The following is a 27,361-nucleotide window of genomic DNA, read 5'->3' on the forward strand; positions in this document are numbered from 1 at the left end:
ACATTTTTTATTGTTTAAAAGATATCTAAATTCATTGTAACACATTACAAAATACTTTTATTTTCAATTGTTATTTATTATCACATGTACTTTAAACAATTATAAAACTGCCGTTAGTTTAAAAGCGATAAATATCAAGCACAGATTAGGGAAGTTGCATTAAACGTATGAGACAAGTAGGACACAATTATATATAATACGAAACATCATAATACTTCATGACATATATTACTGATATGCAACTGTATGAGAAGATAAAACATCGAGAAACTATTGGACAGTTTTCAATATGAGTGAATGAAATACATGTTTAATTCTATCGATCGTTTTCTCCTCATTCATTAAAATCCAGCATTTATTTATACAATTAATAAATTTTATATATATATTTATTTTTTATAATAACTCGAACAGCGATATAATAATGTATAATGTATAATTTATGCATTTTATTTTCCTATATGTTTATGGAGTTTGCATATAAACACATTTTAATTAGCAATTCACCGAATCTATGTTCAACTGAAAAGTGTAGTACTTGTATAAAATTAATATTCTATTATACTAAAATGTCCATAAAGAAAAAAGCTTTTAATTTCTTCGAAAAGAAATTTTTGATAAAACTCATTACAATGTTTAAAGAGATAATAGGAAATAAGAAAACTCGAATGAAAAGAGGACAACGATTAGCGTCGGATAAGAAGCATGAATTACGACTACTTTCACTACTAGCACACTTATTAACGGTAAGGTGATTATAATTTAAAATAATATAATTTATACGTGTACATATCTCTACATACGCACTCACGCGTACATACAGGAAGAACGAGTTCTAATTCTAATTTCATACATATTACATGCGCGCACGCTCCCGCGTGTACATTATTCAGTAATATTGCTATTCTTTTCTTTTTTAACACAAGCCGTTGATAAACAATTATAATTGTTATAAACAAATAATGAGTTAACAAAAGATTTCACAGAGAGGAAAGAATGTAAAGACACTGCAAGAAAGACGATGCAGTTCACAAAAAAACAATATGTTATCGCTATAAAACCATTCCTCGTTATGGTTATTAAACCATTCCTCGTTAAGATTATTACTTCTTTTATCTTATAAAACTCATGATCAATACAATTAATCAAGATACGCCAGACATATCTTGATTTACATTCGAAAGTGGCAATGTTTCATAAATTAACGATTAACTACGGCTCCGTAAGATCGCTAGAGCCAACCATATCGAGCTCACTTTACCGATATATCGCTGTATGTGGCAAACGAGAGCGAATTCGATGGGACCCGTAATATTATGAACCTTCGTGGCGGCTATTTGTTCCGCCAATTCGTCAAGAGTAGTCTGACGTAAATTCAGGAGGAAACCGTGCGTATGATAAGCCCTGTACAACTGTTTCAAGTCTCGTTTGTCCAGTTGAGGTCTCACGTCGTTTGGGATATTGGAAACAAAACCTCGCAGAACGCTGACTGCATGACGATTAAATATTGTTGTTAAACCAAGAGCACTACGCCAACCCGACAATTTGTCTCGTAAAAATTGCTCCATTTGTGCCGCTTTTTCTTTCTCTTGCGCATCTTCCTCGGCTGTGATAGTCAATTCCAATGTTTGAACGGGCCTATTGCTGCTTGATGCATTTACAGGTGCAAGCGGCCGCCAGTCTTTGCCAATCGCTACGTTATATTTTAAATTGTGAGGTAAAATGGACTTTTGCATATTCTCCCACATCTGAAACAAAGAAATGGCTATAAGAAAGCGAAATAAAAAATAAAAATCATGAATTTAGTCAGAATTGATGTATTGCACTGCACTTAAAAATTGAAATTTTCTTAATTCTTATTTTTACTAACCCCAGAATGATTGATTAAACGGGATACTTTCATCAATGAACAGCGACTGTCACTTAATTTATAATGATCGGCGATCTCAGGATTCCATAAGACAACGTCATTATCTTCAATAGTTAACACAAATGCAGTCCATTTGCTTATCTGCGAGGAGCCTGCGACATACATAAATAAATTTTGAAGAAGATATAACTCTTATTTTTAATGCGTAACGTTATGTAACATAAATGTGATACATAAATTTATATACATGAATTTGTTAAATTATACAAGAAACATACAATAAGATTTTAGTATAAGTAAATATAATTAATAAAATAAATGTATCTTTTTTTAAGACACAGAAATAATACTAATTTAACGTTCTTCAAGAGTTTTCGCTATTTTTAAAAATAAGTTCAACAGAATTTGCGAAATATTATATCAACGCATTACTACTCTTTCTCTTTGTACATTATGTCAAATTTGCATATTTAATAATACATACCCAACAAAACGTACGATTGCAGGCCAAAACCCTGTAGCAGCGTAGCTAGCAGGGCTGCTCTGCCATAATGATCCACCTTATTCACGTTTAACGCTTGGCGTGGAGCAACCGGACCGTAATGCATAGGTAATGATGGTAAAAGCATAACAAGCCGTGCCGCATCGTCAATCGTCTCAACATCAATTACTTTATAAGGAGTTGTCATGCAACGTTGGATCCCTTTCAACAAGGTATCAATAGCATTAGCCTCTACGGAATTAGTGTTTCCAGGTTGCTCCAGTTTCATTAACACATAGATTCTAGTGTGCGATTGTCCAGGACTAGCTTGCACGTAGCCGAACGACAGCACCGGACTCAGCAGAGGGGATAAAGCTACCCATCGCTCGAGTTCCTGATAATTTCTATGACGTTCGAGTGGGATCCTTGCTTCGCCCAGCCACTGTTGACCCCAAACAGGATGCTGATCGTACAAACGGAACTTAACATAATGTTCGCCGCTTTGCTTGGGCAATTCGAAGTGCATTGTCTGTTGCCACACTGGCGCGGGCCCATCAGCTACAGAAGTAGCATGAACAACATTGCCCCATTCTACTTCCAGAAGTGGTGAGACTAGTGCCGATTCTTCCCTCACCGGGACTTCCACCCCTCTCAGAAGCGTGACGGAAAGAATCGTTCTTCCTACGACTCGGTGTCTACGGGTATTGGATGATGGTCGAAGCGGGCGGCTGGCTTGGAAGAAATTTTTCAGGGACACATCCAACAAAGAGAACGCAGGCTGCTCGGTCACGACAATGTCCGGAGTTTTGCAATCTTCTGTGAACTTTCTACGCGTCGTAGGCATCTCGGCGTCAAAAACCAAAGCTGGGTCCGCCAGTAGAAAATACTTAATGTCTTTCTTCCGACTAGAATGTTTCCGTAGCTTGGGCAGGTAGAGGCCGTTCTGCGGATCGTTCGGATCATTGCTCGGTTTGCAGAGATATGTTTTGCTTTCTTCTTGCTGGCAGGAGCCATATGTCGAAAGGGACACGGTACATGTGACAGTGCCGGCGTGCGTCCCATTCGGTTTCCCGTCAACTGCGAAGTCAATTTCAATTTTATGATCCTTTACGTCGCGTTGGGGTAGCGGCAGTGGGAGTGTGCTTGATTCTCCACGGCGCGTGTGCACTTGTATCGAGAGATTGTGGCATTCCCAATTTCTGATCAGCAATTTGTACAGCTCCCTATTGAACGGGCTGTTCATTTTGCATATCACTTTTCGTTTAAACAATACGGAGACCGACGCAACCTCGATCGTCGATTCGGACTGATTCTCGCGAGGGGCGTGAAGGCGAACTTCGCGTATTGCGATCTCCATGAGTTTTCCACGAAATTGTGCTCCTGATTCATAATCTAACGGTTTAACATTATCCAGTTGGTATGGCTTTATTATCCTGTTGGTGAAGGGATTTTCGGAAATGTACAAGCCATCCTCGGCCCATGAATTTTTATCATTCCGCGTTCGTGATGTTTCTTTACTTTTCGTAAGCACGCTACCGGTTTCTTCATCGTTATTGATCACCGGATATGCATAGCAGAGGCTGAGATCTAATTCGGCGTTATCTTGCGACTGCTGTGTCGAGCCAGTTACAAAGTCGATGTGAGAGGAAGACATTTTACAATTACAAATGATTTACACAAAAATTTATTTACACAACATGGAATTTTAAATTGTTTGATATTTAACACAGTAGAGTATTTTTAAGTTACGTTTTATTATTATAGAGTCATATATAAGCATGAAATGTCATATGACATAGACTTCCCGTTAGTGTTTTGTTTCAATGTAATTAGTTGCTATGGTAACAATCTCCATGGCAATACCAAACGAAAACTGAAATCTTAGCGGCATCTTATGGAGATGTACAAGAGCATGAAGTATTACCGATCGCTAAATAATTATTGTTACCAACTATCGATATAAACATTAGCTTGTAATGAAATAATAGTTTTATAATTTATAATTTTAATATATTTTTAGACGATACATATTTGCAATATATTAAATGTTTTTGTATCACTGTATATATGGTTATTGATTAATTTGTTATTTTCTACTCTGATCATATCATATATTTATTAATGTAACATTTTCTTCTCTTTCAAATAGTTTTTTAACAATTTGCAGTATACTTTCCGATAATTTCACTAGCTCGACAACTAACATTTTGTTAAAATACCAACAGAAGGTAACATTTATGAAGTAACTTATCGTATACCCTATATATTATCAACAGGACTTTATTCGGTTGGATGATAAATTTAATTAATAGAAATATCATAAAAAAATCAAATTTTATTTATTTATACATATAACATATGCTTGCCCAAATAAGAGAAATTCTCTTGATAAATTATACCAAGGATGGATCTAGATCTTAGTGGGCAGGATAAGAGGTATTCGGGAATAAAACACTCTCGCACACAATTAGTTTATTAAATTTCTTTATTTTATAACACAATTAAAAAATCATATTTACCTCCGTGTGCAAATTATTCCATAACATTCTGTATATTAATTTTAATCTCCGAATGAGCATTTATAACAGTTAACTCTGATAATCTGTCTTTCTGTACCCGCTGGATCTCAAGATTTTGGGTTTTTAGGGAGGTCATTGTACGTTCGACTCCACTGTACGACGTGATTTATCGATTGTTCTTTGCATGACTCTTTTCTCTATCGAATGGCACTCGTCATCACTTCTCTTTTGTTTTAAACTTTATATTATAAAATATTATAAAAAATTAATGATATTTGTGATATAACATGATTCAATGTGATATTAATATTAATGATATTATATTAATGACTAAATATCGTTATTCTTAATCAGTATTTTTTTATCATTCTTTATGCGTGGACAATATAATCGCCGTTACCCGAAATGAATGAAAAGTTCTCGGCATACAATATGTTGAAATAGAGAAATTAACGAATGAAATGATAATCTATCCAGATGAGATTACAAAGTTTTTTTAGCAATTTAAGACTTCAACGATCAATTTAACATGAAATAAATCACATGTTAGCCGCCAAGAAGCGAATCCATCCATACAAAAATCTGGATTTCTAAAAGAATTGATTTATGTCCGCGTAAGGAACATTTGGACAACAAACATTTGAAATGGGCCAGGTTCGTCGGCGCAATACACAGAACACAAAAATGTAGAAAACGAGAGAAAATACCTGAGCTACTCGTGTAAAGGAAGGATGCGCAAAAGGATTCCAAAGTATGTATGCAGGTCGTATGCGGACGTTTTATTACACTTTTCATCTGCAGATTAGTCCCTTTGGAACCATCGATACTCGATTCACTTTACAACCCGTCATAAAAGTATCTATTTGGTGTTTCCGACTGGACCGACTAGACCCAAGTAAATTGAACAAAAAGGTATCTTCCGCGGATCCCGGAGAATTCTGAAATATACGTGAGACGATGTTACCTCGATGGGTCCAATTCCGTTCGAGCTGCCGACTACCAGGATTGAAAGGCCGAGATGCACGCTTTACCTTCACATTTTTTCTTATCTTTGATGCTTTGTTTCCTTGTGTATTGTGCGAATATTAGGACATTTTCTGCAGCCTTCGATGAATTAGAAGTTTGTCAGGTTTGGAAAAATATCGGTAGGATCTGGTGATTCAGCTACAGCTTATTTTCGTGTGATGATGAATAAACACGTCATAATGTCGTACGCCTGAAGATTGATACATTTTTAAACTTTAAAATTTAAGAATCTGAGTTTTCTGAAATATTTATCAAATATTTTATTAGTTATAATTTCTTATAATTTTTATACTAGTATATAATTTCTAATACTATAATTTCAAGTATTATAGTTATTTATTTCAAATGTTATAATTTACAGAATTAAGGTATCACATTCGATCGAAATAACTAATAAAGTGCGATCACATATATCGAGCGAAATTCTATTCTTTTATTTTTCTCTTCTATTGATTCTATTAGCGCTTCTTAAAAAAAAGCCGCAAGTGGCGATTGTCGGCACGCTACGGTTGAATAAATTCCGTTTAAATTGCCACATGCGGTTTTATTACGTGATTGTTTATCACTATTTGATATCTCGCGCGTAATACATAAAACATGTAACACTAAATTGCCGTTGATAATGTATTGTGGATGTGAATGGATAAAAATTATATCTTTGTCAAAAAATCTAGATTATAAAACGTTATAGGATGCGGCGCGCTGTTCCGTATAAATATATACATTTTTACATATTCATGTAGCATGCAAAAATAGGTGTAATATATCTCTGTCTAGACGCGTGAATAAATTTCAATCCCAATGGCTTTTTTATCACGATTGTCTTTGGCAAATAAATTCGAAGCGAATAGCAATGAAGATGTGCCGATGCAATCAGATCCCGATATCGTCACTCATCATCCACGCTCATCCGCACTATTCCGTTCAAGCAGTGATATATATTCGACGATGAAGCACGTATTGGACCCTCGTATAATCGGCACTACAGCAATAATTGGGGTATAGATACCGTTATGCAGCAGGTCCATTAATTTCACCGCAGCGCTCATTTCTCATACCGTCGGGCGTAATCATCGGATTCAGTTGAGATTTGTAACGCATCTATTCTATATCTGTAAACAGAATTACAATATTTAGCCGCAAATAAAGCAGACTAATCGATTTTACAAAACGATACGACAAAGTTTCTGTGCTCGACTCGTCATTTCAAAAACAATCGAAAAAAGTAAGATTTGCAAGAAAAATCGCCATTTTAAATTTGAGCTTATAAATTGAATTTTGAATTTCAGTTTATAAATGTAAGCAGTTAATAACGTAAAAACAATAATGTGCACGAAAATATTATTTTCATTTATCTTTACTCGTGTAACTCCTATCCGTCATCCGACGACTGAAAAGCGTATCGAATAACCATTAAACGTTTGCGATGGTCATGTTTACAGAGCGAGGGAGCTTTACGGAGGCGTCTCGCCGTCGGGAAGAAATCACCGAGTCAAGTCATGTCGCATAACCGCACAAAGTTGTTCTCGCTTCACCCCCACAGACTAGCTCGGTTGTCGAAGTGCCGGTTCGGAGGGATGAGGCATGGGGTCGGACATCGATCTGGTAGTTAACTCCATTGCTCCCCTGGGACTCGTTGCCACCTTCCCGTCTACGTTTGCCGGTATGCGTGGATGGGGCACGGCTGCTGGGGGTTGAAACGCGAGCGCGTCTCCCCGATCCGGGACGGGGATGATACGCGCGCGCTCTTCCGCATAAAGCGCATTACATGTTTTTACGCTTGCATTTGTGAGCGGTTTAAAACGAGACTTGTACATACCGCAATACTGAGATGATGGCAGTGAACTTTTGTCGTTCAATAATGAAGTTGCCACACCCGATTCTTATAAACTTGAGGCAATCTGTAATTGAATTTTGTTTTTATATTATAATGAAATTTGATATAAGAGAGTATGTTATATTTTATAACATACTCTCTTATATCAAATTTATGAGTATGTTATAAAATATTATAACATACCTTCTTATACAAAATATAACACACAAACTCTCTTATATAAAATATAAAACATTATTGAAAACTTTGAATTATGTATTCTTCGAACGAAAAGGATATTTCTAGATATAAATTCTAGATATAAATAGTTACAGATATACAGTAAAAAAATATTACAATATTATTATCATGTTAAAGAGAAATACAACCTCGTGCTGGTACATGTCACCATGTCATCGATAATCACCAATAATAGTAAAAACTGAAAAGTTGCTTAAGCAGATAAAACATGTAATGATTCAATTGCCGATTTGAATAATTAGTCACACAGTATTTTACTTTTAAAAGTGCATATTTCAAGTCAAAGACTACAGTTTTCGAAATGTAATACATACATATATATACATATTATACACATTATAGGTATTTAAATACACATATACATACATACGTACATGTATACACATGAATACCCATATACATTATACTCTATTCGTTATGTATTCACATCGCTTTCAACTTTCAATATATTTCACGATATAACTATTTTTTTACGCTCACTTACTTTTATTTATTTACAGTATATATATTTACTTACTGGAACTAAGAAAATAAAATTTATGGTAATTATAAAACGCGACATATTAATTTTATTATAATAAACTTCACATATATTGACATTATAACATTGTTATAACAAGTTATCTGAAGTGTGTTTTTGTTCATATCTCATTCATTAAGAACTCGCGTTATTTTCATGTTGACATTATCTATTTCGATACATTTAAGGCACATATAATTCTTTTTTACCTTCGCACCTCTTTCATTTTTTCTACATTTTACATATTATGAATGTAAATTAATTCGTTGCATTTTCTTACAAAGTTTCAACTTTATTTTTGCAAAACATATAATACTTCACTTTTTAAAATATAATCTGCATTAATTTTTATATCTTTGTTACACCAACTATGTTCTGATTAATTTCTTGATACCATCGCGAATAATGTGGAAGTTTTATTAAAAAAAAACAGATAAAAGTAAAAGTGCCAAATTAATTTACACCTAATAAAAGACTCCAGTGTGTTACAATATTTTTATACATTACCAATATAATAACATTTCAATAATAATTTGTCTTTCACAAATTCTTAGTGACCATTTTATCGACTAGAAGTAGTATTTAAAGTTCCTGTTGACAACATTCACCGTATGGAAGCTTATTATTTTGCAAATTTAATGTTTGTAAATTTAAACTAATCACCAATGTGTAAAAAATTCGTTCAAAACAATGGATAAAGTGTTAAAAGCGTGTCGATTCGACTGCTATACATGAACGCTATTATTATTTCTGCATAGAGAAATTGTGTTTGTATAAAACTAAGAGCTGTGCATTAATATATGACGAACATTTAGATGTTAGCAACTGAAATAGCATGATGTTCTGTAAAAGTTATGTCAATATCTCTCACATGTATTGGGGTAATATCGATGGAAAAGTAAACTGATCCAGTAAACTGATGCAAATTGCTCGAATTTTCGAATATCGAACTAAATGTTGGATTAAGTTAGATAAAGACTCTATTGATATCTATGATTATAAAGAAATCGAGATATACATTCGTCACATCAGAATATGTGATAATAATGTAAATAAATAATCTCTTAACATCGTTACTCTATGGTCAGTGAGCATAATCATGATCAGTACACATACATACATATATACATACAACTTTATACATTTTCTGCTCAATATAAAACGATTTATATAAGCAGTATGTATAAATCAGGGTTTCAAAGACGGTTCTTAGGCATTTTTGATAAAAATGTTGTTTCATGTATGCATTAAAAATTTTACGCTGCAAAAACTTGAAATCTACAAAAGTTGATGATTTATACAAAATTGATTTATAGAAAATATAAAAATACAGATATGTTGCCCCTGTACACAATGGTAAGAAGCTTTTCTGTCTGCAAACAGAATAATCTTCGTTATTTTCTATGATTATAACAATAGAGCAGAAAATATATTAATATAAGATAATTATTAGGAACAAGATATACTAAAGGCACCGAATTTACACATCTTATCTTACCGACAAATATTATTGCGATAATTGTTACAAATTATCGCAATAAAATTCTTTTTATAAGAGATTATTTGTGGACTAAAATACAATAAATTAATTTTTCAGTTAAGGTCTAAACTAAGATTTACCAAAGATCTTTTGCAACACAATATATATAACAAGCAAAATGAGATAATAGTACGTTGTTAAATTGACGTATAAGAAACGATTCACAGAAGAAATGGAATGAACACTATCTGCATCGGCGTTATGATATACTTTGACTCATGCTGGGAAACTGTAGAGAGACGAAAAATTAAATCTCTAACAATGTGATTGTTGGACTCCAACAATATTAAGTTACTTAATACAAATTTTCAAAATTTGAATTAAATTATATTAAGTTAAATTATTTAAATTATTAACTTAATAAAAAAAATTATGAAAAAATTGATATGACCGGATCTTCCGGTCAAGCTAAACATAGTTCAATGATTTGTGGCGATATAGTAATGGAGCATCTTATTAATTTTTGACATTAAAATGTATCAATCGTTCACTGAAATTTAATAATACAGTGTACGATCAAAAGTTTCGAGCCAGACAGATTTTTTCTCATATTGGGAATTTATAATACGGAAAATAAAACAAAAAGTGATTAACTAAAGAAAATATTGAAAAGAAGAGTAATATTTAATATTCTTTATTTGGTAGCTATTCCCTTAGAAATAATTGCACGTTACTAGAAAAAGATATGGTATAAAAGAAAACATGCAAAGAAGCGAAAAACTATTACAGTAATATTAGGCAAATGTACTATTTATTTGAACTATCTCTATTATCTTAATGCGTGCAGTGTAATTACATTACTAATAATAGAACAAACAAACTCAAAGATTCCCGATGAGCTTTTTAATTGGTGCCTATACATATTAAATACATATATACATATGTAACTTCAATGTACAAAACCTTAAATTAATAACAACAAAGGGATAACTAAATCTAATGATTACTACCTACCAATATTACTTCTGCTAGTAAGTTCTACGATCTCACATCCTTATTCGGAATCCCGAACAATCCGAACGTGAGCAGCACAATGCTGTTTTTGTAGCTAAAATGGAAAGGATGAGGAGGTGGTCTCCAATTTATGGATGAATCAAGTTAGAGTATTTGGCTGGAAAGATTATTTTCTTGTTAGTCTTAAGATGTGGAAAGCTCATACCTTAAACCAGGGATTCTCAATTTCATTAGTGCTCGAAAATGTTAATATCGGTATTAACGGTAGTAAATATATGACTTAACGAGATCGAATTGCATGTTATTAGAAACATATATACTACTAATATGTATACTAAAAAATAAAATATGCAGAAAAAAACGAAAAGTTGGGAAAATTTTGCAATTCTACATCAAAAATATTCACATGGCTTTTGGTTTAGACAAAATCAGATTTTCTTAAATTAGAAATATGTTGTTTCTAATTTAATTAGTTGAACACTAAACCTACCGACAATTTATATATACCTGTTTCTATCGAATATTATCAATATATGTAGGGAACAAAAGAGAATGAGATTTGACCGTGGTAGGTTTAGTTACAGTTATCATCATTTTTGCCTGATAGATCTCATATAGCACAGAAGGACATCGTAGGGATGTCCACAGGATGTACAAAACTATTATATTAATATATGGGATATTAAATGTATTGATTTTGTTTTTGAATTTAATTATTTCAATTTGTATTATATGTTCTGGGCAGCTTGTTATCATCGTAAATAATATGATGGTTTTATCAGAAATCTAAAATTAAAAGTCTAAAATAAACTAGTACAATTTCAACATTCAAGTAATATTAGCTTTAGACAAATTAGTTTTTTGTTAAGCCGAAACTGATACAAAAGATTTCAGTTTAATCAAAATATTTTAATCACGTTTGCCTAATAATATTACCTTGATTCTTTTATTACCTTGATTTTTCTGCACAGTTCATTTTCTAGTATGCTATTTAGTATATTAGTTTTTATGTATGCATGCATACTTTTTCTAATACATGCACATGCAACATACAACATACAAATATATCTCGTCAAGTCATATAATTATATTTACTATTTTATTATATCTTATATATGTAATATAATTAAGCAATTAAAATTAAACTGTTTATATTACTGATATGAATCTCATGCACTGAAATTTTAAGTAATCTAAAAAGAAATCAATTTGCTTTACTTAATCTCTCTCTTACGTGCATGCGTGCGTGCGTGCGTGCATATGTGTGTGTGCGTGCGTGTGTGTCTAATTTAATGACAGTAATTAATCTAATTATATTACCGAATCTAAAAGTTAATTTACTATTGCATTATAAAATGTGAATTACTTCAAAATTTTTTAAATTTTTTTATCAAAATAATATATTTGGTAATTAAAATAAACAGAAAATATTTCATCATATTTAGTAACCAAATATATTTAATTACTTAGATTAATTAATGTATCAATTATTTCAAATGTTTTTTAATTTTATGTATTTGTTAGTTTAAAGTAAATTTAAATGATTACCCCAGTTTAAGGACTGAAATCTGAAAAAATTGTGCTGAAAATAAAAAATGAGTAATGACGGTGAATGTGGAATTATATACAAATTATATACAATAGACACACGCATGCAGATACTGTTACAAGTGTAACTCGAGGAAGTTAATGAGATCAAGTGACAATTCATCGAGTTTACGTTTGCAGTGGATGTTCAATTGTCGGATCCTTTTTCACAACTCATTTGGGCGCCGCATGCATCACAACGTACTATATCTCATTATGTAATTAAATCAGATTTTGTGCGCTGATATTGACATTGCACATGATTATTTAAATGCAAATAACAACAGACTTCTGCAGATTTCAGGGTCAGAAAAATGCTTCAGTCAGTGGTAAAATAAAGATGTCTAACTTACAGTACTAGGTATCAATTCCGGAGGTGCGAAGGTTGGACATGCATTTCTTATAGAAAGATGCGAGGTGTTGGTAGAACTTCTACAAAGGGCCTGATGAAGATGGCTTGACGGTACCAACGGCGCAGCAAGCTGCATGGAAGAGGAGGTGCTGTCATTGGTATGTATCAGACCGCCCAGCATCCCTCCCATTCCTCCCGGGACACCCGGAAAACTCGTCGCCGCCTCCGCTCTTCCTTCTAAGGGCGTTGTTTGGTGTCTCGTTATTTGCTCCTCTCGCCTTTTCAGTATTTTCCGCTCTTTTGCTCGTCGATTCTGGAACCATATCTTCACCTGTAATGTTTCAAGGGATCATTAGTTAAGTACGGTCGTCTTGCCTTTCTTCGTGATTATTGATTAAATCCAGCTGCCATATTGACGAACACATTTTTTAATTTTGTTATCAGTGAAAACGTACAATCTTATTCGTATTAGATGAAAAACGTAATCCATTTGTTGGGATTGTTATTGTGAAACATACCCGTAGCATTACATGAAAACCACATAGATTTTTTGAGTGATTTTATGTAATTTGTACATCTATTAAAGATATATACAAAACATGGAACAAAATTTTAAAAATACGATGCACTAATTCAAATTGGGAATTAATCGGATCAGCGTGTGCTCGAATAAAATATATTTATACATTTTTCAAGCTTTACTTAAAAAATAGTTTAATTGTAATTACTACTGGCGACAGTACACATGTATCTACTATCACAGAAAATATATAAATTATTATACAGGGTGTCCCGGGTTTTAACCGACAAACTGCGGGAGCATATTCTACCAGTGGAAATAAGAAAAAATTCTTATATCGAGTTTGCTTAGAAATGCTTTATTACAAAGTTATAAACCAATATTGAAAAGAAATATGAGATAAGTAACAATGGAACATAGTGTAGAATTTGCAAGGTCGAAGATGTTTATGTTACGTGTATTCACATGTATTCATGTTCACTATGTTGAAACGATTCGGTATGATTGTTACTTTCACAACAGTAGCTGTTAGATTTCAATCGTCGTGTCAACTAGCAATTACTATCAGAATGCCAAAAGTGTTTTCAAATGAGGAATACACCGATATTCATTTCGTGTACGGATTCTGTGAGGGAAATGCACGAGCTGCCGTACGAGAGTATCAACGCAGATTTCCTAACAGGAGAGTACCAGATAGATTTAAAGCAACGAATTACTAATTCAGTTACTGAGATGCAACCAAATTTTCAGGAATGTCGTACCGTAACAAATTCTGTACTACGTCGATGTCTAGCTTGTATCGATGCGCAAGGACAACATTTTGAAATGCGTCACTAAATCATTGCGTAGATAATTTTTATTTTTGTGAAAAAATCCGTTGTTACTTGTCTCATATTTCTTTTCAATATTGGTTTATAACTTTGTAATAAAGCATTTCTAAGCAAACTCGATATAAGAATTTTTTCTTATTTCCACTAGTAGAATATGCTCCCGCAGTTTGTCGGTTAAAACCCGGGACACCCTGTATATTGCGAGGATAGTGTACAAGAAGCTATTAGAGTGTGAAATCTGTCCAACGTACTTGACGTTCCGTCAATTGGAGTAACTCTGCAATCTCCGCTTTGCGTTTGATTGTGATGTAACGATTGGAAGAAAGGAACTCTTTTTCGAGTTCCAGCCTTTGATAATCCGAATAGACCACTCGGTATTTGTCTTTCGTACGGGTCTTCCCTGAAGAAAAAGAAGAAGATAAGGGTTATTACGTGGTTAATATCTATCACACTGATTCCCTTGTCAATAGCACATTAAAGAGATAAGAGATTTTCAGCGAGCGCGTACATCGCGTGGCGACATTAACAAAGTAAAATAAAGGAACAAGGTTTCGGCACTAGTTTCATTTGCTCAAGAAACGTAGGAGATGCTTCAGCTGTACAATTCGCTTCAGTTGTTGAACAAAAAGCTCTACATCTGAAACAAAAACCTACTTAATTCCGTAATTACAAATAACATGCAAGAACGTTTCTCATAATTCAGTACATTGAAGCAAAGCAATTGCTTAAAATTGGATCTGCTTATGCTCGATACGTTTATACAGAATATATAATAACAGTAACAGCAATATAATAACGAAAAGCTCTTACCGTCATCAATCAAGTGATTTTCTTAATCCTAATAATTATTAAACAAAAGAAGCGAACGCATACACAAGCTTGAAGCGACGGCGAATGCATCTACATTTCGGAACGAATAGCGCGAGGCGCGATTACTTCTTCAGAGAAGAAGAATCGCGGAGTGGCAAGGTACGGCAAAGAGAACGGCAAAAAGAAGAAGTACGGCAATCGCACGGTGTGAATGCGGTTCTTACGACGTGGCGTCCGTGGCGGTACACAAGCACAAAATACAGAATGATGAGGGGGGGGGGGGAGAGAGAGAAAAAGAAAGAGAGAGCGAGAGAGGAATGGAAAACAGGGACGGGTACAGCAGGAGATCGCTCGGGAGAGAGGGACACGATTAGATAAGGCCTCGCCGGCGAGATCAAAGGCGTGCACGTTAATCCACCACTCCTCGATAAGGGAACCTCGAGGCCTTCGTGACATCACGAATAAGCAGCGACCTTAGATTTTTCGACGGTACACATGGGTGGGATCCAGCATGGCTGGCACCGAGCCAGGAGGATATCCTTGTGGCAAGGATGCGCGAAGGAGAAATGACAGAGCTCCGTAAACGTGGAGCTGAATCGTAACGAACGAACAGAATCCTTTTTTCATGAAATATTGGATATCTAATCTTTGAGATCTGCGAATCGCTCGAGCATTTTATCCGTTTGACTTTTCTCTTTTATGTGCCGTTCCTCTGACAAAGATATTGTATCAAGCTCAACGATCGTGAGAGATGTGAAATATTTTTGACTTTAAAACGGAAATAGCGATTACGAAGAGGAATTCTTACAGTTAATTTTATAATTGCACTTTTCATGAGATCGCACCCACAGAAAAGATTTCTGGACTTAATGCTATTACTCTTTAATCCATCATAAAATAAGATCGCTATAGCGACAATCATATTTATTATTGAAAAGGAGCATATTTTAATCTTGAATAGAAAATTATAAAATCTAGATTAAAATAATCTTGGTGCTATCTCATTAATTTTCTTAGAAGGATTTAGATAAAAATTTGTAGCAAGTTCAAAATATTCTTGATTTCAGAATATTGTGAGATCTAAAAGACATCTTATTCTATTCTTGTAAGAGAATTTGTGGAATCTGCACAAAACGGCCAATATTTATGTGTTGCAATCGAAAATCGGGAAAGTGTTTCTGTTATTTACAATGAATAAGTGGAAATGTCTTATCTCGAATCTTATTTCTCAAGTAAGTATATTGTATATACTTACATTTCCATATCTTTTAATATTTCTTGCATTGTAAATAACAGAAACACTTTCCCGATTTTCGATTGCAACACATAAATATTGGCCGTTTTATCGGAATAAAGGACGCAGAAGCGCCGAGTCGACGAGCGACTGTGAGAAAATGATGCGTCGACATGGACAAAGCCTACTATAAAGTGGCGCTAATATCAAATTATTCTACATAGAAGAATATATAAGCATAAATTTGTACATGTTACTCTTGTCTCAAGACAGTAAGACAGTGTTATTTAATTCGAGAGAGAAGAATAGAAATTACTGATTTAAATTAAAAATTGTTTTATTTTCATATTTTTTATACTTGTAATACGATTAAATTAGTCAAGAATATTTTTCGTCTTGTTATCAGAAATCCTTTCTGAGGGTGCGGTCTTCATTGTTTTTCGTCTGATTGACCATTGCGCTGAGAATCGTTAATCGTAAACTGTAAATTGAGAAATCAGAATTTCTTGACGATGCATTAAAGTGCAAAAATGTTACGTTCATTGGAAACATGTAAAATGAGAGCTTCATGTAAAATCTTTTATATGCGTTCCACGCATTTGCAAATTAAAGCAACGTTTATTTTCCCAAATAGAATTTGTAAATATAGTATAGAAAATCACGAGTTTTTTTAAGAAGATGCATATCTTAAGTAGCGAATTTTATGCAATTAGCATATTTTACTTTTATACATATTAATGTTTAAATTTTACATGCCTTAATACGGGAGCGTACTTCCTGTTATTCGTGAGAATGTATATCGATTAATTTTATATTCGTATTTATATCGATTTGTAAGATATAACATGACTATAGACAGAATTCGTATGAAATAATTTCAACAATCAGAGTCCCAAGAATTAGGCGGTGTATACTAACGTATACACTCACCTATGTACTCATATATTCACAGCGCGCAACCACTGTTAAATCTGTATAATCTGTTCAAATAATGAAGCAATATATTATACGAACCGTTGGGTTCCGACTTTTCACCTACTCAGATTGAGATCGATCGTTATCACGTACTTTCAGCTCTTCATATCTATGATAATACTTGAATCACATCTTTACTGTATCCTCTATGTGACGCGCTATATAATAAACCGACACGTCTGCTGCCGATCATTACTCGATCACTACTAATCTGCCGTTGGTTTCGGTGAGATTACGTGGCTCCAGCTTCGAAACGTAAGTTTTTGCAATTATTGTTATTCGATCGTGTAAGCTATCACAACAGCAATAGAAAGAAGGAACAATGTGATTTAACGAGATTTACTATTTTGCTCTAAGACGTGTCAACTTTGGTAATAATATTCAAGTATGTTCAAATGATATTCTAGCCGGAATAATATTATGTAACAATGTTAAAAGCAAAGGAGTACCTAATAATAATCGGGCGTGCAAGAGCTTTCTCTCGATTTTCTCACGGATAGAAGTTTCCCGTGTGCGACAAATTTCCTGCTCGCAACGATCGATTTAATTGCTTCACTATTGCGTAATGACTTGTGTAAATCTCTGTTATATAAACAAGATGTAACATGAGATAAACGAAAAATAAATATTAGGCACTGGTCGCGCTATAGTTTTGTCAATATGTTGTCGCGCAGTATAGCCCGGATTTTTCCCTTTCTTTCTCGCTTTTTTTTGTCACGTTGCGTATTTAAGTGTGCAAATATTTGACGCGTTAACGGCAAATGTGTCGCGCAACCTGATGCACGTAAACAAACATGGAACATCCTTAAACCTTATCAAAAGGCAGACTCTTTATCTCTGACGATTGTAATCGAATCAAAAAAATTCCAAATTGTGTGTGTGGTATCAGCCTTAATTGTGATGGGCTCCACCGTATATGTGTGACGAGAATTCATTGCACCACACTTGCAAAGATAATTTCGCGATTCCGAATCAGTTTTTATCGCGAGCCACAAGAATTTGCATCGTTCATTATATGCAGTATTGAGAATTGAGTGAATAAGGTGCGTTTTTTACATGCGGAAATAATATTATACCATACCTACATTAAATTTCATTTTACAAATTACATAATAAATATTGTGTAATAACAAAAAATTAATTCATGAATAAAATCAATGTCTGATTAAGTATGAAACAAATCAAACTAGACGTAACAGCTTAGGAGATTGTGACAGTGTAATATTAATCCTCTCGATTAAAAAAAAATTGACTAGAAATTGGAAATAAATGCATTTAATATACCTATCATATTTTAAGTACATAAAAGAAATATAAAATATATTATTATTCGTAAAAAGTAAAAGCGCTTTAATATTACAAATAATTCACCTTTTTATTGTAATAACGTTCGAACTTCGGAAAGACTTAAGAAATCGACGTTTCTCGAAACTTTCATCGTTAACTAGGCAACTTTGTTGCGACTTCGAGTTAAACTTTTTTACACTTGGCGGAGTTCGTCGGCAATTCTCCGATGGTTTGTACCGTGTATAAAGCTGTTATTTGAAGGGGCGAGCTGTCCGTTTTTCGATGCACGCACAAACATAAGTGCGTGAGTCAGGAAGGATTACCGGCGGCGTTTCTCATCTCACCGATATCAGGAGAGCACCTACGATTTTATCCGACTACGGAGTGACACTCCAAACACGACCCGATGCACCGAGTGCTCTCAATAGCGCGGTTGTTGGCGTAAATTTCCTCGTGTTAGATGCACCCTTCGGAACTTTTTGCAGCTGACTCGCGGGAGAAAGCAACGGACAAACGAAGTGAATGCGGTAGATTTTCATCGCATAAGAATCCAAAACGCAATATTTTGGTATGCGTATCGCGATTGTTGAAATATACGCCAAAATTTGGATCGTCAGGACAAGAGCGTTGGGGACGATTCTCGAAAATGCGTCTCGCTCGATGACCTGACGTTTATCCATCATTGTCTGCACTTTTGAATGAGCAAGCCATCCGGCGATCTGCTCCAGCTATTTCTCTCGAGTATCCGCGCGAGGAACGTGAGCGGTCGGTGACGACGACGGAGACGGAGCCGATTTTACGAACCACCGAACGATATACGGAAGAACAGGGACGAAGTAAGATAGACAGAAAGAGACGGAAGGCGCGAGCGAGGGAGCGAAGAAACGGTGCTCCTGGGACTCGTTGCCACCCCATTATAGCGTTTGCTCTTCCATTTCACGCCGCGAAATGGCAAAAGCGCGTGTCCCGCTTTTTCCTGTGGGCGTTTGACAATCCCCGGCGATATCTCGTGTCAGCGAGCAAGCGGCGCCGCGCCGTCATGTGCCCTGTCGACTCGCGCGGGTGCTATTTGTCAGTGGAGTCACAATTACCCCTATTGTGCCATCTCGCATTTGTATATCGCATATCAAGTGCCCGCGAACGAAGAGAGATTTCCTGCGGTGTATATATGTAATCGCAATACAGCCGCACTCTTCTGTCCCACCATTCCGTTTCCAATCTGAGAATTTTTTCTTTTCGTAGAAATATCTTGTGTTATTGTGATGTTTTTACGTTTTCTTATTATAACAGAATTAAATGATCGTTTCGTTAATTTTAGATATAGCTTCTTTTTTATCAACATATTTAAGGATCAACGAATTATTTGGTTTATTTATATAATTACACATAATTAATATATAGATATATATTTTTAAATATTTTTTATTTTATATATATATATAAATATTCTAAAACAATATTGCTTCTTTGTTTAAAGCAAATTATACGTTTCGGAGCCTTTAAATAAATATGTTGAAAAAGAAGCTAAACTTAATGTTTCTATTTTGAGTACTGCAAGAAATGGTTCTTTTGAAAGGCAGAAGTGCCGACAGAAGCATAACGACTTTGGAAGTATTAGATACCTGATCTTTATGTACGTTCGCGTGTATGTGCACAGTATGAATCTTATTCTTGCGTGAGTTCTGACGCCTATGTTTGTCGCCGACAAACGGGGTGTAACGAATTTTATATTGTTCTCAGCAGGGAAGGTTTCAGCCCCGAAAAAAGTTTTTGAAAAGACGAAGGACACAAATGTTACCGTTATTATACTGTTTCCGAATACTTTAGAAGAGCAGAAAACAGTCATTTAGAAGAAAGTTCATTTTGACCTGGGTCCCAAACTGCAGGAAGATGTTAGGCATTGTCACGTCATAATTTCTAATAAATCTTGTAAAGTATTACAAAGATATTTGCAATTCATATTTACAATATGCCGGCTCAAACATAGTTTCTTTTCTGAATATAATATTTTTGAGGAGAATATTGAAAGCAAAATGATGAAACGTATTTTCTTTTTAAGGAAAAAAACCTGAAAATTTTAAAGGAATGCGCTAGACATTCTTTATTAAGTTTTGATTTTCTTGTCGCTTCAATAGCTATTATTTATTTCTGACTGAATTTATCTGTTATTTATCTCACGAAACTTTTGAACATAAAAGAAACTGCTTTGTGTCACAACATCAGCTAATTTTTCACGGATCTATGACAAAAAGTACTTTTTCAGACAATTGCGAATTTTTTTCGAACAATTTCGGACAAATTGCAATCTCTTCGTTATGGAGAGGATATAAATATAATAATATAATTTATATGTGTATAACGTGAGTTTTGTAAAAAATGATCGTTTTGGCAGAAAGAAGGACAAGCGACTATGACGATTGCATTGGATATCTGACCATCGTGCGTGCGTGCGTGCGTGTATAATAAAATGAAGTATTGTGTGCACATGTGCGAACGATCACCGTGCCATAATGATTGGCGAAAATAATAGCAGTTTATTCATGTTGAACCGAATGATCTTACCTCTTTCCTCTTTCCTCCGTCATTCGGTGTTACCTTTAATTGTACCGATAAGAGGATCGCAGCTGGATGCAGATGCCATAAAAGCGGTAGAAACTGTATGCCACCGTAAAATTGCTCTCACGAGGCAGGCGTGATTCGTGATGCCGAAACAGAAAAACGCGTGCAGCGTCCGTCGATACAAAATCGTAATGCGGTTCGTGATGTGCTTTTGTATCATGCAAACAAGCGTGCAGGCCGTCACACTGGCGACAAGCTGCGCCAAACAGCTCCTACCCACAATATAACTATAAAGTGGAGATAATAGTCACTGGAAAGCGTAGGACGTTCCTTTCAAGATGCTTCTAAACGTGTGTCTGCCGTCTGGAGTAAGATGTAGAAGAAAGGTAAAAAGAAAATAGTGAGGCACAAAATACAAGGAAGAAGAAAAAGAAGAAAAGACGCTTGAGAGAAGGTGCGAACGGAAAAGAATTTTTTAAAATATGGAAAGAACGTTATTTGAATCGTTCTGCGAAAACAGCTAGGAAAAGTTTGGAAATTTCATTGTACGGAAATTTTTACCGAACAATATTCGCAAACTCCATGCACAATCTATTTATCTACACCGTTAAAAATTGTGCGTCCATATGTTAAAATTTTCTTGTGTTGCCATGTTTTGATTACTACTTCAATGTAAAATTAACATACAACTGATATGTTATTATTTTTATAACAATTTTATATGTTACATTAATGTTAACTTCATAACTTAACATTTTGTGTATGTCTCTTAGAAATGGAATATTATTTGAAATGCTTTTAACACAATAATTTTAAACAATCAACATGTCACAAAGTCAGTTTAACATTCTAAAAGAAGTTAAAGTAAATCTTCAAATAATCATGAACTTTGACATATAAAATAATCAAATTTACTAAAATTAAATGTTTCTATCAAAAATAATTTAAGTTGAAATAATTACTATCATGTGTTAATATAACATAAAAAGTAAACTTCTCTTCCATGTAGTTTTCAATTACTTTGTATGTTATTTTTACATCACACTTAAAGTCACAATAACAAAAATAAATGTAAAGTATTGTGTTAATTGCTTAACATTTCTAGTTTGTCAAGAAGTGACATATGACGAATGAGTTACTTTAACTTAAAATTTAGAGTGGACTTTCTGGGACATGCCAAAAATGTTAAAATTAACATTTTATTTTTTACTGTGTATGCACGCAAATATAAAAATTATAATTATACTAGCAATTATTACTACTGGCTATAAGCAATAGCAATAGATTAGATTGCGTACCGAGAGTTTCAAGCCGGCAACAGACTTCATTAATTGATGAAGATGAATGCACGCTGCTAGCAGCGGCAACATTGCATACTGCAACAATAGAAACGACCTCTCTCATAGCTGTCAGTATTTTATTGGGTTGGACTTCAATGTTTATAACATATTCAACAATAACAATTCGCCCCGCATTTTTAGTGTTTTTAATAACAAATATACGTTACCTTAACCCATATTATTAAAAAACACTAAGAAAACGGTACGAATAGTTTTACAACCCAATATTATTACAAGGGATTAATCAGACTGGAATTAATTAAATGTCCGGTATCACGAAACACGGTGCCACGTGACGGTGGACTCTTCCTTGCCGCGATGTTTATTCAGGACATCGTGCGAACGGATGGGATTTTCGTTCGAGTCTAGTGAAAAACTGAGATGGATGACAAGAGGCTGGGGAGATTATCTTACAAATATTTGAGAGCAATTAGATGTTTGCTTGTCTGTTACTGTGTTTACATGGTTTGCCGTATCTAGACCGCTGAGACGTGTTTATGGCCACGGTGCGATATGCACGAAGGAGTTCTCCGCGTTCTCGTTAGATATGTACTCTATCACGTGCTATTTAAATCGTCCGATTTTCTTCCCCGAGCTCTTGAAACTCAAAATTAATACGGACTGTTCGTTGCGATCGTAGAGCCGCTTCTAGCCGCGGTTATTCTGCGCGAAGCAGATGATTTGCAGAACATTTTCTATTCGGTACTAAGTTTTATTGACATTCTAACAAAGGATATATTGATAAGAACTTTTCATATTTTCTTTAAGATAAATATAATAAATATATAAAATAAGAATAAAGTAAGAAATATATTCTTAGACAACACATAAACGTATGAAAGCTAGATTCCAATCTCTTATTGTAAGCTATGTTTCTGGATGTCTCTCTCAAAATCCCCTCTCGAAAAAAGAGAAAGTAAATAAAGGCATTCAAATATAAATGCAAATATAAAAGAATACATATGAATGAATATATACCACCTATATTATTTTCCTTATTGAAAAAGACATACTTTAAAATAATTTATATCTAGCATATTTTAACGCAATCGTTTTCATAATTCGACAAAAATTTAAATTGCTTAATTATACATATAATTTTCACGTAAGTTACGTTATACTATGCCTATTCAAATACAAGATAAGATAAAAATAAGGTAGAACCAGGAACGACGTATTGAGGCTTAAAACAATTCCGACGGCGCGTGCAGTTTATTATCTAAGTTATTAAACTCATTTAATAAATTAAAGGCAAATTTTATAAAATGAAAAGACAGCGTTTCTTTCAACGTAACATGGCATTTATCGAGTTTTGATATGTAATAAATGTTGATATACCATTATTTAAATATATAAAGATAGAATTATTAAAGATGTTGTAGAATAATGGCGTTATTCTCTTTTTAAATCAAATTAACTCGCAAAAGGATTTGGAACATAAGAAACGGATTAGATACAATGTTAAAAATTAAAATTAGATTTGAGCGCTACAACTTTGCTTTAACTTAATTTGCATGTGAAGACATGTACAAGAATATTAGTTTTCAACTGTATTTTATGAACTGCATTGATTTGTTTACTTGATACTGGTTACTTCTTGCCCTCTGATAAAGTGGACTGAGATGTTCACGAAACGTCGGGACAAAAATGACAAAAAATGGTCAAAGGTACAATAGCCCGTTATTCCTTTGACCAATTTTCTTTTTCAACTAAAATGACCGTAAGAAAATGTATTTAAACTTGCTAAAAATGTATGTGTTAGTAAAAATCGTTATATTATCCATTTTCCGAACTTCTAGCAAAATTGAGGTGGAGAAAATTCACAAAGTTCAAACTGGTCAACACCTTCCCCTAACATTCCGAAGAACTTTCTTTAGAATTTATGTTCTTAGTCTCTCTATTCCTCGAGAACTTTTTAAGACTACATTCTGCTCCGACAACATAAAACATATTTTCATTCTCTCAAAAAGGGAATTGGAAAATTGTGTAAGAACAATTGTACGTACCTGGATTTGGTTGACTTTGATATGACGGTCTCTTCATCCATTCATACGGACTTCTCCTATGAAGGTTTCTAGGTGTGTATGTAGGTTTGTCCTTCATAGATGTCCTGGGTGAAGACGACAAATCCTGGTTATCTGGTGCGGGTGTTGATATGTCAGTCAAGCCTGTAGTTGACATATTTTTACCTAATAATTCTAAGGAAAAGCCAGCTAATAACCCTAACAACAAATTATCGTAATCATAACTGACTGACTGACTCAATTTACCAGAGTATGTTAGGTCTGTGTTTCCACAGGTCGAAGACAAGTTAAAGTCTTCGTGCGTTGTTGTAGACGGACTGTTATGTTGACTATGAACACTACTATTTACACTGCCATTGATACTACCAGTAACACTTTCGTTCGCACTACCATTGGTGTTTTCTATACTCTCATTAACACTGCTGCTCATACTGCCGCTTATGTTGCTATTCATGTTGGTAGTTATAGCCGGGGCAGAATGTTGGTTGCCAATTTCGATTCCGGCACTTTCGGCGTTCATCCACTGCATCATGTCCTGCTGCATATGTTGCTTTTGCGATGGTTCTAATTGAACATGTTGCTGTAGCGAAGGCGAGGTTTGCTGAAAGTGCTGCTGCGGCGATGATTCTTGGGGAAGATGCTCCTGAGGTGGCGAATATTGAAGTTGCTGCTGCGGCGACAGTTGTTGCGATAATTGTTGCGGTGACGGATATTGCAAGTGCTGATTCGGTGACGGTAACTGTTGAAGATGATGCGTCGACGAATACTCTTGCTGCTCCAGTGGTGAGTGTTGAAGTTGTTGCTTCGGCGATGGGTTTTGCGGAAGATGCTGCTCCGACGATGAGTTCTGCTGCGGCTGTCGATTCTGCCGCAAATGAACGTGCTTACTTGACTGTTGCGGCTGTCGCGCGAGGTGTTGCTTCGTCGACGAATATTGTTGGAACTGTTGTTGCGTCAACGCAGGGTGCTGAATGTACGATTGCGATTGCGATTGTGGAATGTGCGATTGATAAGTCTGCTGACATGGCAGCTGCGAGTAATGAGATGAGTAAGGACGCGTCCATGAGGCCAGCACGTTCGAAGGATTGAAGAATTGTTGGGAAGCTACTTGGGTCTGATGTAAGAGTCCGATCGATGGCGCAGACCTGGACGCGTATCCGTACCAATATTGCTGATTTCCGTTAACGCCTGCGGGGTGTGAATGAACCTGTTGCATCGACCCTGCTTGCGGCTGTTGTTGCTGCGCTAACTGTTGTTGCTGTTGGCTTCCGATGATCTGTTGCTGCTCGCGATATAAATCAATACCTTCGTAGAATGGCATCATGTAATTGTTAGACTCTGACATGACGTTCGGAACTGCACTTGCACTGTTACTGTCGTAGATCAATGGCACACTGCACATAACAACGCTGTCAGCATACGCACTTCAGATGCTTCACATCAGTATAAAACTGTCACCGAGTATCGCTAGAACTACATTCGATTCTCACTTTACCGAATAAAATAAGATGGACTAATAGTATATAGACAATTCGAGATAGAACCAAAGTAAAGAAAACGATAGCACATACTGTAAAATCAAAGAGAACGCGATCCTACACTGACGACTGCTAGTCATCAAAGCTTTCGAATCCGTAGAGTAACTAGTAAGACCGCTGAGAGTGGGAGAACGGAAGAAGGGTGGGAGCAGTTTGCTCATGCGCAGCAGAAGTTTTCGATTTCTACTTATGTATAGTGGTATACTGAAATAGAAGATATTATTAGGCCCCTTGCAAAAATGAGAAATATATAAATTATGAATATTATAAATTAAATTTTTTAGCCTGGAAATTAAAGTATAGCAATTGTTAAATCTATTGCGTTTTTGCATCCGCAGTAGACTTTTAATATAAATATCAATATTTGTTGCAATACATTTAATTATTTTATTTCAATAAAGTTTAAAATATTGTCCTACCTATATAATATTAATAGTACTTATTGTTGGGTTGAACGGAAAAAGTCTATCCGGTTCTCTTAGCAATATTTAAACGCAAAATCATTAAGAATTTATACAAAGTTTTGCGTCTGAACTTTGTCAAAAAAGATTCGCACGTGCGAATTTTTCTGTAACGTATGTATATACACATACATATTCATCCTATATACATGCATAAAAATAAAAGTGAGATATAAAAAATGTGTTACATACCTTGCGAAGAACACCTTGTATTTTATTTTAGGTAGCTTGCCAAGATGTGAGATACTATGTGAGATACATGTGAGGTACCTTGCGCGCGAAAGGTCCACGTGGAGGGGTTTTTCCCTCCATCTAGCGGTACCGCCTACCGTGGGCACGACTCTTCTCCCACCAAACGATCACTAGTTGACCAATCTACATCCGATACTCAATGTAATGGCATCCGACAAGCGCATGATACCGCCCGATGATACCGCCCGTTGAAACAGAGCTAGAAGCAATCTCATATGTGGCTCCGCCTTCTCCAGCCGGGCCGGTTGATCTTTCCCACATGCAGAAAATTAATTAATTTGTTATTAATGTTGTATTCTTTTGATCAAAAGTGATTGCATTTAAGATAAAAGATCTTAATATTTTTTTATATCTCAGTATTTCGTTGATTTAAGCATCATCAAAGAAAATTTGTCTACTATGTATCTTTTATACTTTTACTGATATGCATTAGTTTATAATATACTTTAATGTTATAATAGAAATATAAAAATATGTGTTAGTGAATAAATAAGGTAAATCCGAGATAGATGGTCATCTATCACGAAATTATTAATAAATTATATTTGCGATACTTCAACACATTTACATGTTCACAAGTTTAATACGTATTTATCGCTAATAAG

General features: G+C 34.7%; 2 protein-coding genes across 3 annotated transcripts; both read right to left on the reverse strand.

The window, feature by feature from the left end:
* Positions 1–66: 66 nt before the first annotated feature.
* LOC105284450 (coiled-coil and C2 domain-containing protein 2A) lies at positions 67–4,352 on the reverse strand. The gene is made up of 3 exons (XM_011347938.3): positions 2,355–4,352; positions 1,871–2,022; positions 67–1,748 (listed from the first exon to the last, which is right to left on the reverse strand). The coding sequence occupies exons 1-3, from the start codon at positions 4,003–4,005 to the stop codon at positions 1,209–1,211; spliced, it is 2,343 nt and encodes a 780-aa protein (XP_011346240.1). The 5' UTR covers positions 4,006–4,352; the 3' UTR covers positions 67–1,208.
* Positions 4,353–12,499: 8,147 nt separating this feature from the next.
* On the reverse strand, positions 12,500–26,315 carry LOC105284451 (homeotic protein caudal). 2 transcript variants are annotated; one of them, XM_026975043.1, is made up of 4 exons: positions 24,752–26,315; positions 24,488–24,649; positions 14,528–14,676; positions 12,500–13,257 (listed from the first exon to the last, which is right to left on the reverse strand). In XM_026975043.1, the coding sequence occupies exons 1-4, from the start codon at positions 25,905–25,907 to the stop codon at positions 12,919–12,921; spliced, it is 1,806 nt and encodes a 601-aa protein (XP_026830844.1). In that variant the 5' UTR covers positions 25,908–26,315; the 3' UTR covers positions 12,500–12,918. The 2 variants fall into 2 exon arrangements, with proteins under 2 accessions (XP_026830844.1, XP_011346242.1); XM_011347940.2 differs by having other exon boundaries at positions 24,488–26,315.
* Positions 26,316–27,361: the final 1,046 nt, after the last annotated feature.

Source organism: Ooceraea biroi, chromosome 14, assembly GCF_003672135.1.
Source record: "Ooceraea biroi isolate clonal line C1 chromosome 14, Obir_v5.4, whole genome shotgun sequence".
NCBI lineage: Eukaryota > Metazoa > Arthropoda > Insecta > Hymenoptera > Formicidae > Ooceraea > Ooceraea biroi.

Bases quoted from the DNA above. Each gene is read 5' to 3' on its own strand.
- LOC105284451 (XM_011347940.2), bottom strand. From the start codon at position 25,907: ATGTGCAGTGTGCCATTGATCTACGACAGTAACAGTGCAAGTGCAGTT. The intron at 14,677-24,487 runs GTACGTACAATT...CTTTTTCTTCAG, and splicing joins TCAAAGTCAACCAAATCCAG to GGAAGACCCGTACGAAAGAC. The intron at 13,258-14,527 runs GTACGTTGGACA...GAAACATTACAG, and splicing joins TCCAATTGACGGAACGTCAA to GTGAAGATATGGTTCCAGAA.
- LOC105284450 (XM_011347938.3), bottom strand. From the start codon at position 4,005: ATGTCTTCCTCTCACATCGACTTTGTAACTGGCTCGACACAGCAGTCG. The intron at 2,023-2,354 runs GTATGTATTATT...TGTATGTCGCAG, and splicing joins GCAATCGTACGTTTTGTTGG to GCTCCTCGCAGATAAGCAAA. The intron at 1,749-1,870 runs GTTAGTAAAAAT...TCTTTGTTTCAG, and splicing joins GTTTAATCAATCATTCTGGG to ATGTGGGAGAATATGCAAAA.